The sequence below is a fragment of the Dasypus novemcinctus genome, chromosome 29 (assembly GCF_030445035.2).
Source record: "Dasypus novemcinctus isolate mDasNov1 chromosome 29, mDasNov1.1.hap2, whole genome shotgun sequence".
Classification (NCBI taxonomy): domain Eukaryota; kingdom Metazoa; phylum Chordata; class Mammalia; order Cingulata; family Dasypodidae; genus Dasypus; species Dasypus novemcinctus.
Window position 1 is genome coordinate 22,077,677 of NC_080701.1, and position 13,607 is coordinate 22,091,283.

Consider the following 13,607-nt stretch of genomic DNA (forward strand, 5'->3'; position numbering starts at 1 on the left):
TTCACTGACATCCAATTTGTAATAGGCAAACCCCAAATTTGATTTATGACTTCCTAGGTATAAGCAGACTAACAAATTTAAATTTAAAGCAAGCACAGATGAGAACAGAAGAGAGAATTTTGTACACTTAGTTTAGCTTATGGAAAGACCTGACTTTAGAATCATCTAGATGCAAATCTCTCAGTGTCTGTCCACAGCAGAAACTTCATGCAGGACCCTCCAGCTTAGTTCCTCCAGGAAAATCCCTGGGAAGCTGTAAGTATAGAGCTAAGGGGTCCAGAGAAGCTCTGCCCCTGATGAGACATGAAGTGGGCTGCATCCCATTAGTTACTTCCTGCAAGGGGTAAAACCCTGCAAGCCTTTTTCATCGGAAGGATTAGAGTGTTGCAAGGAAATAGGCAGGGAGCTAGGAAAGCCTGGAAACGTTTCATAGTAATCGATGGTTCCTTATTCTACAGAGGAGAGGTTTAGTAAATGAAGTGTGTTTCCTCATCCCTTTAAAGAGACATGGCCACGTGGTCTCTTGTCCATTCTTGGCCATACTGTGGCCATGTGGTGTAGCAGGAAAAGATTAGCCTCTTTCTTTTTAGACTCTCAGTAGGCAGGTTGCCCCAATTTCTGAGAAGGCACCCCAATGGGGAGTCTGCTGGAATGCTGGAAGAGCCACCCTCTATCCTAGGGGAGGATAAAATGCGTTGGTCAGCCTGGGGGTGTCCCACTGCTAGATCTGACTGAACAGATTGCTTGCCAAACCAGTGTCTTGGAAATTGGGGAGCCCTGCTCACTTTTCCCATGTTTTGGGGATTGAGGTTTTGTCTCTGGGCATCCCCAGAGCCTTGGAGGTCTTGGGAGCATCTGGGTCTTGTTTCTAGACTATAAACACCCAGGCTGGGCTGACCCTAGGAAAGGGGCTGGCGATGGACCTTTCTTTGGTCTGCTTTGCAGCAGTCTTAGGAGCCGGCTATGATGAGCTCACCCCATAGCCACTCCCAGGGGCCAAGGTCTGTAGTTAAACCTGACTTCAAAGCCCATTAAAAAACACTAGAGACTAATTGTCCATGCCTTGCTGACACTCTCAGGGCCTTTCCCAGGGTGGAGGAAGAGCAAATCCTCAGGGCACTACTGAGGGTGGGTCTCATGCCACACTAACAAGTGTATATTCAGTTTCTAAGGCATTCTAAAGTTTCTCACGGACCGAAAATGAGGACAGCAGTATTGGAAAATCAAAGGGACTTCTTTTTTAAAATTTTTGCTCTATTTATTTATCTAAATTTATCCCCCACCCCTTGTCTGTCTGCTCATTGTTTGCTCACCTTCTCCAGGAGGCATTGGGAACCAAACCTGGAACCTCCCACACAAGAGGCAAATGCACAATGGCCTGAGCCACATCCACTCCCAGAGCAGGCTGCGTCATCTGCTGGCTTTGGGGCATATTTGCATTTAGGTGTCTGCTCATTGCTGCAGGGTGCATCATCTAGCTCTCGTTGTGGCAGGTATGGGTGTCTAGCTCTTGTTGTGGTGGGGTGCATCATCTGCTTGTTAGGAGACACCAGGACCCAAACCCGGGACCTCCCATATGGTAGGTGGATGCCCTTCTGGTTGACCCACATCTGCCTTCCCAAAGGAACTTTTAATTAAAAGGAGTTAACTAATGGTCTAAGGAAATGATACAGTGGGTGATAGCCATTCTGAACTCACAGAGAGGACCTGGTAAACTTCCAGCAGACTCCTGCTCCACTTGGGCCACATGTCCAGTCAGGTCTCAAGGGTGGTTTCGCCCACCACCCAGAACTTCCCTGGATCTACATGGCATGGAGGCTTGTTCCTACCACCTCCAGAGAGGGAGCTGGAACTCTGGACAGACCCAGTTGATGTCCTTTAGGATCCTATCCAGAAACCCCTTTAAAATGGCAGAACTGAAAGAGGGCACAGACAGGCTATAAAAAGTTTAGACTCACAAGTCCTGGCCAGGTGTCAGAGAGGAATATCTACCTCTAGAACTGCTGGCTATCACTTACCAAATGAAGCTGGAAGTCTTGGATTCCTCTAGGTTCTTGGCTATGTTGCATAAAAGAATTTAAGAATACATCAGTTTAGTTAGGCCAGTAAGAATTTACTGGGAAATAGAGGAAGAGAACAGAGCTTGCTGGGAGATGGGAGAGAAAGATGGAAATACACACCAAGATTTGGTGCCGGTTCCTCTAGGCAGAGAGAGCCCCCAGAGGTTTCACTATGTTGTGTTCTCACTTTCACCCATCTCAAGATATTTCCTGAATTCTCTTGCAGTTTCTTCTTTGACCCACTGGTTATTTAAGAGTATGTTGTTTAATCTCCATACATTTGTGAATTTTCCCTTTTTCCATCCATTATTGATTTCCAGTTTCGTTCTGTTATGATCAGAAAAAGTGATTTGTATAATTTCAATCTTTTAAAATTTTTTGAGTGTTGTCTTGTGACCCAACCTGTGGTCTGTCATGGAGAAGGATCCATGAGCTCTGGAAAAGAAAGTATCCTGCTATTTGGGTGTGCAACGCACTATAGATGTCTCTTAGCTTTACTTCATTTATCGTATTATTCAAGCTCTTTGTTTCTTTACTTATCCTCTGTCCAGATGTTCTATCTAATACTGAGAGTGATGAATTGAAGTCTTCAACTATTATTGTAGAGACATCTATTTCTACCTTCAGCTTTGCCAGTGCGTGTCTCATGTATCTTGGGACACTCAGGTTATGTGCTTACATACTTGTCAAATGGGTTGGTTTCTTATTATTTCATTAAGAGTATACTTTATTCTGGGTACAAGTCCTTAATCATACGTGTGATTTACAAATATGTTCTTCCATTCTAAGACCTGGATTTTCATTTTTTAAATAATCTTTCAAAAGAGAAGTTGTAGATCATGATTTTGGTATTTTATCTAAGAAATATTTGCCTAACCCAGTTTCATGAAGATTTTTTCCTGCATTTTATTTTTAAATTTTTATAGTTTTGGAATTTTTTTTGAGTCTATACACAATTGGAATCAAGTCTGTACAGGTATAGATAATTTTTTTTTCTATATATCTAATTGTTCTAACACCATTGCTTTTAAGCTTTGTTAAGCAGAATCAGAACAGTCTGATAACACTACTAAGTTTGTTCCCTTCATTGTAACTCTCCCCAACTTCTCATGAATTATGAGCTATTTCAGTTCAAGTGAATAACTATTCCTGTCTCTGGCTGAGAATGAAAAAAATTGTTCCCTTTCTTCATTTCAGATACTTTTTTAGTCTGGCTCTGGTAGTTTTCTCACATACATGCACTGATCAGCACTGCAGAAAACTCAAGGGGGACCTCTGCAAATCTCAGGAGTTCTATTTAGCTCTTTCCTCCCTGATATTCTGTCCTGCTAACTCTAGTTTCCTTGGCCTTTCTAGTCTCCCAATTATATCACCTCACCCAGGAGACTGCTGGGCTTTGCCTGAGCCCCCCTCACTGTGCTGAAGTCTCTCTCCATGCAGGAAGAAGGATCAGTCATAAGGCTCACCTTGCTTATTTCCCCTCTCTCAGAGTTCACTCCTGTGTGCTGATAGCCAATGCCTAAAAACCATTATTTCATATACTTTGTCTGAAGTTTTAGTTGTTTCAGGCAGGAGGGTAAATCCAGTCTCTAAACTCATCGTGGGCAGATTTGGTAGTCTGCCTTAGGGTTTGTCAATGTGCTTTCATGCATTCTTTTTAATCTCTGCATCTCACACTCTGTTTCCTTTCCTCAGATTACTCGTTTCACCAATTTTCCTTCTATCTCTGCCTTGTTCTAGACTTTTGGATTTTATTTCTACAGAGAATATTCTTATATTAAATGCTTAATTTTTTTCAAATTAGAAAAGTTGTAGGTCTATAGAAAACATAAAGAAGTGCAGATTCCCCAAATACCCCGTTACAGTTTTTAAAAATCATTTATAATTCTTGGTGTGTTAATTGGTTTTATTACTGAGCCTGCTGACCTGAACCCTTCATAGCGTGTAATCACAGAGTATTTTATCTTCAGTGTCTATGATTTTCTCATGAGAATTCAGTATGCTCTGTATTTGTATTAGTTAGCCAAAGGGGTACTGATGCAAAATACCAGAAATCAGTTGGATTTTATAAAGGGTATTTATTTGGGGTAAAAGCTTACAGTTAACAGGCTATAAAGTGCAAGTTACCTCCCTCACCAAAGTCTGTTGCCACATGTTGGAACAAGATAGCTGCGATGTCTGTGAGGGTTCAGGCTTCCTGGGTTCCTCTGTTCCTGGGGCTTGCCTCTTTCTGGGCTCAGCTGCTCTGCTATCTCCACAAGGCCAGCTGTAGACTATCAGGCGAATGGCTTGTGTCTCTTCCTGGGGCCTCCACCGTGTCTAATCGAGCCTTCTCTCTGCTCTTCTGTGTGCTTACTTCCTGGGCTCCAGCACTAAAACTCTGTTCTCTGTCTTTTCTCTGTGAGTCCCCACCCACCAAGGTGGAGAGGATGCAATGTCCTATTAACGTGGCCCAGTCAAAGCCTTAATCATTATTTAATCAAGTAAAAGTGAAATCTCTGAATCCAATATAACCTAATATGCCCAGAACAGACTAGTTTACAGCATAATCCAATATCTATTTTTGAAATTCATAAACAATATCAAATTGCCACAGTATCATTTAGACATACATATGGGTTTGTTTAATTTTTGCCTCTCCTAAAGCAAAACTATTTTAAATAATTGCTATTCATGTTGTTCAAGACGTTGTGGGAGTGTGTGACCTACCCTTTTTGGAGACTTGAGATTCCTATTCTCTCCATAATGCCTATTTCTAATATATATATGCCAGTTTACTTGCTGCATCCTAAAGGCCACAGGTCAGAGTAGGTTTTTTTTGTTCCTGTTTAATGGGTGGCATGGCCTTTTGCAGTTCCCAGGTTTACTTAAGGAATTCAGTTCTAGCTTACCCACATTATGCATGACTCTTTTGTAAGCTCATGACTTCTCTAATAAAATTTAAAAATGAAAAAACAAAAATGTTAAGTTGGAATCTGAAGGTCGGAATCAAATCTGTATTCTTTGCTCAGAACTGATAAGGAAAAAGCAAATCTGTGCTTTCTTATACTCTTCTCTCTGTGAGATTTAAAATGTGCACTATTTGTGGATAAGAATATTATTTACTTGCATACCTTTTATTCTGTGAAATTTAGACATTATTTTCTTTACTGGTGACAGAGATCATGTTGCTAATAAAAAATGGCCTGACTTTCACGAAGCATTCAAGCCTTTCTTAAGTAGTAACTTGAAACATTATTTTCAATTTTGTTTAGATCTGGATCAGAAGGCAGCCCTCACACATATGCCAGCAGGTAAGTAAATTAGAATGTGTTTTAAAAATACATGTTGAAATCAAGAACGAGCAAGTTGATAATTCATAATTAATTCCTAAGTATGGTTTGAACAGCCTCAATTAGTAAAGGAATGCACTGAAAAACAGAGTTAGTATTTAGTAGCTTGGTTTCTAGTAAATTAATCTTTTCTTCATTTAATTAATGTTTGTTAGAAGCCTGCTCTGGGGAAACAAGGAATAAAATACAATAAGGGATATATATATATAATTAGTAAGGCAAAAGAATGTATAGTGCTTTTAAGTTACCCAACTTTGATTGTATTAATATACTGTTTAAACAGACAAATAAACAAATGCCTGAAATTTGATAGATTTCCATAACAGAGAGTTCATGAATCTAGACGTATAGATTTCTATAATAATCATGGTCTGGGGAGAACTAACTTTTGTCCTACTAATTACTTTGTTCATTTTATTATTAATAAATATAATTTTGTCCTATCAATGTTTCTTAGCTATGAATTCTTACTGTTTCATAACTACTATTCCAAATTTTTATTTGTTAGACATAACTGTTTCATCCTCTTACGTTGTCTTTTACTTTAAGTTGATCTCTTAAAGACAGCCTACGAATTGAATTTAAAATTTTTAAATTCAGAGTTTTTCAGTGGTTGAGTTTATTATGCTTATATACTTATAATGTATTTACTGCCATATTTAAACTAAATTCTACCACTTCATTTTTATTCTTTTCTTCTTATCACGACTTTTCAATATTTTATTTTTCTACTTTCTTGAATTCCATTGTATTTATTGTGCTATTATTGTTTCTTTCTTTCCTTCTATTTATTTGGTCATTATATATTCTAATTATATTCTTTTTTAAAAAATTTTTTATATTTATATTTATATATTATATTATAAATATATTTATATTTATATTCATATTCAAAAAATATGAAGTCCCATTCAACCCCACTGCCCCCACGCCCCCACTCCCCCCACAGCAACACTCTCTCCCATTATCATGACACATCCATTGCACCTGGTAAGTACATCTCTGGGCATTGCTGCAACCCATAGTCAATGGTCCACATCATAGCCCACACTCTCTCACGTTCCATCCAGTGGGCCCTGGGGGGATCTACAATGTCCCGTAATTGTCCGTGAAGCACCACCCAGGACAACTCCAAGTCCCGAAAACGCCTCCCCATCTCATCTCTTCCTCCCATTCCCCGCACCCAGCAGCCACCATGGCCACCCTTCCCACACCAATGCCACATTTTCTCTGTGGACCTTGGATTGGTTGTGTCCATTGCACATCTATATCAAGTGGGGGCTTAGATTCCACAAGGATACTGGATGCAATCCTCCTGCTTTCAGTTGTAGGCACTCTAGGCTCCATGGTGTGGTGGTTGACCTTCTTCAACTCCATGTTAGCTGAGTGGGGTAAGTCCAATAAATCAGAGTGTAGGAGCTGAAGTCTGTTGAGGCTCAGGGCCTGGCTATCATATTGTCAGTCCAGAGATTCAAATCCCCTAAATATATCTTAAACCCCAACACCAACTACAATTCCAGTAAAGTAGCATGAAAGTCTTGTGAAAAGAGATCCCATCTGAGTCCAGTTCCATCACGCAGAAACACCAGCTCCAAAGAAGGGCCATCTGACATTGCAGTGAACCCCATCTGCCATGACCATAGAACCCGTGGGTCTCTTTATCTGTCAAAAGAACCAATACCTGGGGTTGTATCTACTTTATCTGTCTCTGAGACTCTGCTCAGGTGTGCATAAGGGCAATCCTTTTGACAACCTCCAGACTCTTTTTTAGAGACTCGTAGCCATATAAACTCATTTCTCCTTTCCATTTCCCCCTTACATTAGGTCAAACAGCATTTTAAAGCCATGTTATTATATGTAGACAGGGATATTCTGCTGATCTGCATTGAACCTTTAATTCAAGGTCATTTTCTAGTTGCATCTTCAGCTGGTATTTGGTAGTGATCCGTCGGTGCTAGGGAGGCTCATCTCTGGGTGTTATGTCCCACGCTGGGGGGAATGCACTGCATCTACATGCTGAGTTTGGCTTCAAGACTGGCCACATTTGAGTAACATGAAGGCTGTCAGGAGGAAACTCCCAGGCACAATGCTGCTCTAGGCCTTCTTCTTATTGCAGGCGTATAGGCTCACAGCATAGTCATTAGTATCAGGAGTCCACTGTTGGACCCTCATTCCTCCCTGGTTCTTCCGTTGCACCTGGGGGACTGCCACTGCTCCCCTAGGGACCACAACAGAGACCCCCTGGCCAGGAACCCAGTACCCCCCAGCTGTTATTTTTAATTGTTTCCACTATGAGTATATCTAAACATTACCATGCACCCTGGACACATGCCCTGTATAACTCCCTGTCAACCATATATAGCCTGTCAATAACATCCCATACCAGTATTCCTCCACTGCCATTGTTGAACCACTCTGTGATCCAAAACTTCCTGTAAAGTGAATCCCGATATAATGTCAGGTTCCCTTACTAGTAAAATGGAATATAGTGATGAGTTTAAAGGTTAGATCTAGAGTACATATTGATTTGGAAAAATTTCTACATCCTATCTTTTTCTTTTCTTTTTTCCTAATTATTGAGCTTCTCTTCACAAGAGTCTTAGATCACAGTAATTCATATATACAATATACAGTACTCCCACACATCCACCATAAAACCTTCTCCCTTCCACAGCGATAATCTTTTAACTTATTCATATCATATTTACTGAAACTGATGTACAGACTCCGAAACAATAGCTTTCAAACAAGGTGACATCTGTGCTTACAATGTGGTCCATACTTTAGGATATGCAGTTTTCTAAATTTTTTAGTTATCCTATGTTTTACATTATGGTTTACATTATTAGTCTGTTGTCCCTTATATGTTTTTGGTGTAATATTACATGTTTTATATTCATCCTCGTGTACTCTCATGAAACTCCTCTCTTGCCCCCACATTTACCTTGGTTCCATCCATTCAACATCCATTTTCCCCTCCCCTTGGGGCCCACAGTGACAGCCAATCTCCATTTCCCGGGGAGCCATGTCCAGAGATACTTGCAACAGTGTTGAGGGCCTGACTTGCTCAACTGCCCTAATGCCCTGGGAGCCACCCTTTCTCTCGAGAGATACAGTTCTCTCTATTTGATGGCATTAGTCCTCCCCAGGATGTGGGTCCACCCCAACTCTCACTTCTTGGGTCTCTACCCAATGGTACAACCCACCCTGTAATTTCACTGTAATTTCACTGTAAATTCTTACAGTGATTTTCTTATTAATTTAAAATGCATAGGTAATTTGGCAATTTTAGATTTAGTAAGTACTTATAATATTGTTGTAACAACATAGGGATCTTAGCCTATTTAACCCTATATTCTTTTCTTCATTCTTCCATATTATTATTTGCTTTTAGTTACCCCTGGTGTTTTTTTTTTTAAGATTTTATTTATTTATTTATTTATTTTTATTTCTCTCCCCTCCCCCCCCTCCCCACCCCAGTTGTCTGTTCTCTATGTCTATTTGCTGCGTGTTCTTCTTTGTCTGCTTCTGTTGTTGTCAGCGGCACGGGAATCTGTGTTTCTTTTGTTGCATTATCTTGTTGTGTCAGCTCTCTGTGTAGGTGGTGCCATTCCTGGGCAGGCTGAACTTTCTTTTGCGCTGGGTGGCTCTCCTTATGGGGTGCACTCCGTGTGCATGGGGTTCCCCTACGCAGGGACACCCCTGCGTGGCATGGCACTCCTTGCGTGCATCAGCACTGTACTTGGGTCAGCTCCACACGGGTCAAGGAGGCCTGGGGTTTGAACCACAGACCTCCCATGTGGTAGACGGATGCCCTAACCACTGGGCCAAGTCCGCTTCCCTACCCCTGGTTTTTAACCTGCTCCAAATAAGTCATTGTTTTCATTATCAATATTATATTCAATCAAAACATACTGGATTTCATTACATTTACCCCTTTATTTGCTCATTACTTTTGTGAGTTTCATTCTATCTTTTAAGTTCAGTTTTTCTTTGATGAAGTACATAGTTTTGAATTTTCCATCAGTTTATCTTATCTGTCTATATGTGTCTTTATTTCAGTTTCACTCTTGAATATGGGTTTATGTGATATGGATTCCTACATTGAGGGCTATTTTGCTTCAGCTGTTCAAAGATATGTCAGTATAGTGTAGCACATTCTGATGATGAAGTCTTCTGTTAGTGTGTTAATTCATTTATTCCTTTGTGTTTAACACAAGTTTTATGTATAGTAGCACTTGTATTTGTAGTGCTGAGTGACAAATTACCACAAATTTAGTGACTTAAAACAACCTCCATTTATTATGTTGCAGTTCTGTAGGTGAGAAATCCAGGTGGACTTGGCTGGGTTCTCACAAGGCTGATATCAAGGTATTGGCCAGTCTGGGCTCAGGAAAGAATCTAGTTCCCAGGTCATTCTTGCAGCTGTGGGTCTGAGGTCCCTGTCCCCTTGCTCGCTGTCAGCTGAGAGCTACTCTGTTCCTAGAGACTGTACACTGCTCCTCATGAGCCTGCCTTTATCCTCAAAGCAACGATAGGGTGTGGAGTCTTCATCACACCAGAGAACTGAATCTCTCTCAAGTCCCTTTTTGCCACAATGAAAGAGGACTCTGCTTTTAAAGGACTCACCTGATTGAGTCAAACTTCCCCCCACCCTCAATCTACGAATTTTCAGGTCACTTGAATTGGAGCTTTAATTACATCTGCAAAATCCCTCCACAGCAGCGCTAGATTAGTATTTGAATAATCAGGGGATAGGAATCTTAGAGGAGCCTCTTTAGAATTTTGTCTAACACAACCTCTAAGATTTTGTCTTTTCCTTAGAGTTTTGTTATCTCATTATAATGTATTTCAGTAGAGTTTTTTCTTTTAAATTATGAACTGTATGTAGTAGTCTCTTTCAGTATGAAGACCCACGCCTTCTTTAATTTTTGGAAATTCCTAGACTATATCTCTTCAAATATTGACTCTCCCACTTCTAAATCATCTTTCCCTGAAATTCCTCCGTTTCTTAACTGGTATTTATATATTATATTCCTGTTTAACTAGAATTCTGGGTGATTTCCCTAAACAATTTAAAAATCAGCAATTTTTATTTTCAACCCTGTCATTTCTTTTTTCATGGATTCTGTCATTTTCTTTTCTGAAGTTTGTCTGTTATCTATAATTCTTGGTGTGAGGATTTTTTTGTTTGCTCTCGTTGTGGAAATTACCTATTAGTGTTTTTTTCTGCTCTTGTAAATTTTCATAATGGCAATGTTTGCCTCATGGAATTCAGCACATCCTGCTTTGTAGAAGCCCCTATATGTTTTTACACTCTTAAGTAATGAATTTTTACTAGACTTCATGGGAAGCATTAATTGATGTCCTGATCTTACATTTGGTGCTGGGTTAAGGTTACTATTTCTCTATGTGATGTTTTACCATCCATGTCATGTCCCCAAGCCAATTTAAGTGCTTCGAATAACTGTGTCTTGAGGCAGATTCCCTGCTGCATCTCAAAGTCCATTGGTCACAGCCTTTACTCTCTCCATTTCATACTGTGGCCATTCATGGCTCTCAGGTTTAGGAAAGCAGCTCAGTTCCAAATTCCTAGGAGGTTTCAACTCCCTTTTTAAGCTGATGTGTGTAAGTGAATCAGTATCCCTTGAGTCATTCAGGTTTTAGTTCCTATTAACCTTTTGAACTTTTGATTTCCTCCTTTTTACTAGCATCAAGGGATGTCCCTTTCTTCCTTTAAATTTCAGGTTGTATTTTGTGTTATCTCTATGTGTGCGGTAGGAAGGGGAAATTACCTGCCGGTTTTAAACCAAAACCTGAAGTCATTTATTTATCAAAGGATAAAATATTAAGTTGGAATCTGAAGGCCAGAATCAGGCATTTAAATCAAACTCATATTGTACGCTGGAAAGTGATAAGGAAAAAAACAAATCTCTGTTTTCTGGCTTATCTCCCTAGTTAAGGATTTGAAATTTATACTTTTTGTGGTCACGGCATATGGATAAATGAGAATATTACTTATTTGCATAACCTAATTTAGTGATATTTTGAAATTATTCATTAATGATAATTAGTGTTATAAAATGACCTGACATTAAATCATTTAGTAGGTATGTTTTTAATGTATTAACTTGGAAATATTATTTGCATTTAATTCCAGATCAGAAAGCAGCAGCCAAACATTCACTAGTAGGTAAGTAAATTAGGAGATTTTAAAAAATCTGTATTAAAAATTAAGATGAACATATTGATAATCAACTGTTACTTGCCAAATATTAACAAAGCAGCCACAAATGGTAACGTACTACACTGAAAAACAACCTATTAGTATTTACCAATTAGGAATTAGTATTTATCTAAATAAATCAATCTTTTCCCCTAAGTTTTGTTAATGCGTCCTGGGAGTTAATTGTTAAGAAACAAAGGAATGAATGTCTGGTGAAATGTATGTGGAGCTAACTCCGAAACAGGGTCTTTTTGTATTCATTATCCTAGAATACAGAAAGAGGAACATTACTTCTTTATTTGGAGACTCCACAACTAGAAACTCAATATGTATGCTCATGAACAACTGAGTGAATCCTTACCTAGGTGACTTAGGGAGAATTTGCTGAATAACAAGCATTATAAATGAACAAACATTCCAAATCTTCCATATCCTATTAGTATTATAAAACAGTTTTAACTAGGTATCCTGCCATTCCCTAAAAGGTGGATGTGCTTGTTTTGAGTATTTTGTGGACTGAAGAAAGACCTGTTCTTAAAGCAAACCCGTTGCTGTGTCTGTAAACCCACTGTAGATGGAACCTTCTGATTAGAATCAGTTAAGGGAACTTGTGACTAGATTACTTTTTCTTAGATCAGTTCAGGGCATGGAATTAGATTGTAGAACCCAGGATGGGTCTTAATCCTTTTACTGGAGTCCTTTATAAATGGAGAGATAAAAGCCTCAGACACAGAAAAAAAGCTGCAGAGACAGAGAAACCCTGAGGGGCTGAGGTTCCGGAGGCCAGAGGCTGGAATCAGCAGAGCACAGAAGCACAGAAAGAGGCCTCTGAGAGGATGAAAGAGAGAGGCCCAGAGGAACGGGGACAGATGAGCCATATGTCTGATCACCCACAGCTGAACTTGGAGAGAAATCATCTTTAGATGCTACTGCCATGTGCCTTATTGCCCATAGCTGAAATCTGATGAGACAGCATCTCTTGATGATGCCTTGATTTGGACACTTCCACGGCCTCAGGAACTATAAGATTTTAACCTAATCTGTTGCCTAAGAGTTAACCTCCTGAAAATATCCTTGTTGCTCAAAAATGGCCTCTCCCTAAGCTAGACTCAGCATAGAAACTCACTACCTTCCCCCTGGTGTGGGACATGATTCCTGGGAATGAGCCTCTCTGGCACTGAGGTATTATTACCAAGTGCCAACTAGTGATGCTTTGGGAAAAGCCCTTGACACAAAGGGGGAATATTAAATACAAATGATTTTTTTTTTTTTTAAAGATTTATTTTTATTTATTTAATTCCCTTCCCCTTTCCTGGTTGTCTGTTTTCTGTGTCTCTTTGCTGCGTCTTGTTTCTTTGTCCGCTTCTGTTGTTGTCAGCTGTTGCAGCGGCACGGGAAGTGTGGGCAGCGCCATTCCTCGGCAGGCTGCTCCCTCCTTCGCGCTGGGCGGCTCTCCTTACGGGTACACTCCTTGCGCATGGGGCTCCCCTACGCGGGGGACACCCCTGTGTGGCACGGCACTCCTTGCGCGCATCAGCACTGCACATGGGCCAGCTCCACACGGGTCAAGGAGGCCCGGGGCTTGAACCGCGGACCTCCCATGCGGTAGACGGACGCCCTAACCACTGGGCCAAAGTCCGTTTCCCCCAAATGATTTTTTATGACTAAGAGATTTCTAAGTGGGTTGGGAGATCATTCCAGAAGTTGCACTTGTGCATGTCTTAGGAGACTCTCAGTACTGGCTACCACATAAACAGTGCCTTAAGCAGAGGGGTTCCTGAGGACTCTAGAGATACCTAGACACTATAGAGAAGGTAGACAACCCCAGGAATTCAGCAACTGGTCAGTGGGCCTTACCTTGGAATATATGATATTCCCTAATGTATCCAATTTGGATTCATTTATAATTTCCTATACATGGTTCTTATGCCCCTTTTATCTGAACCTAGAATTAGCACTTTTCCTATTAAATATATGTCCCAGAGACTT

At 40.2% G+C, this 13,607-nt stretch overlaps 1 protein-coding gene across 6 annotated transcripts in view; it reads left to right on the plus strand.

The window, feature by feature from the left end:
* Positions 1–13,607, plus strand: part of ADAM32 (ADAM metallopeptidase domain 32) — a 269,013-nt gene that overhangs the window by 233,417 nt on the left and 21,989 nt on the right. For all 6 annotated transcript variants that reach the window (XR_011647754.1, XR_009184075.2, XM_058290128.2 and 3 more), the window contains 2 exons: positions 5,315–5,353; positions 11,553–11,585. Coding sequence is in view for 4 of the 6 variants with exons in the window: in XM_058290128.2 (XP_058146111.1) it covers positions 5,315–5,353; positions 11,553–11,585 (72 nt within the window). In the remaining 2 variants the exon portion in view is untranslated. The remainder of the gene's footprint in view (positions 1–5,314; positions 5,354–11,552; positions 11,586–13,607) is intronic.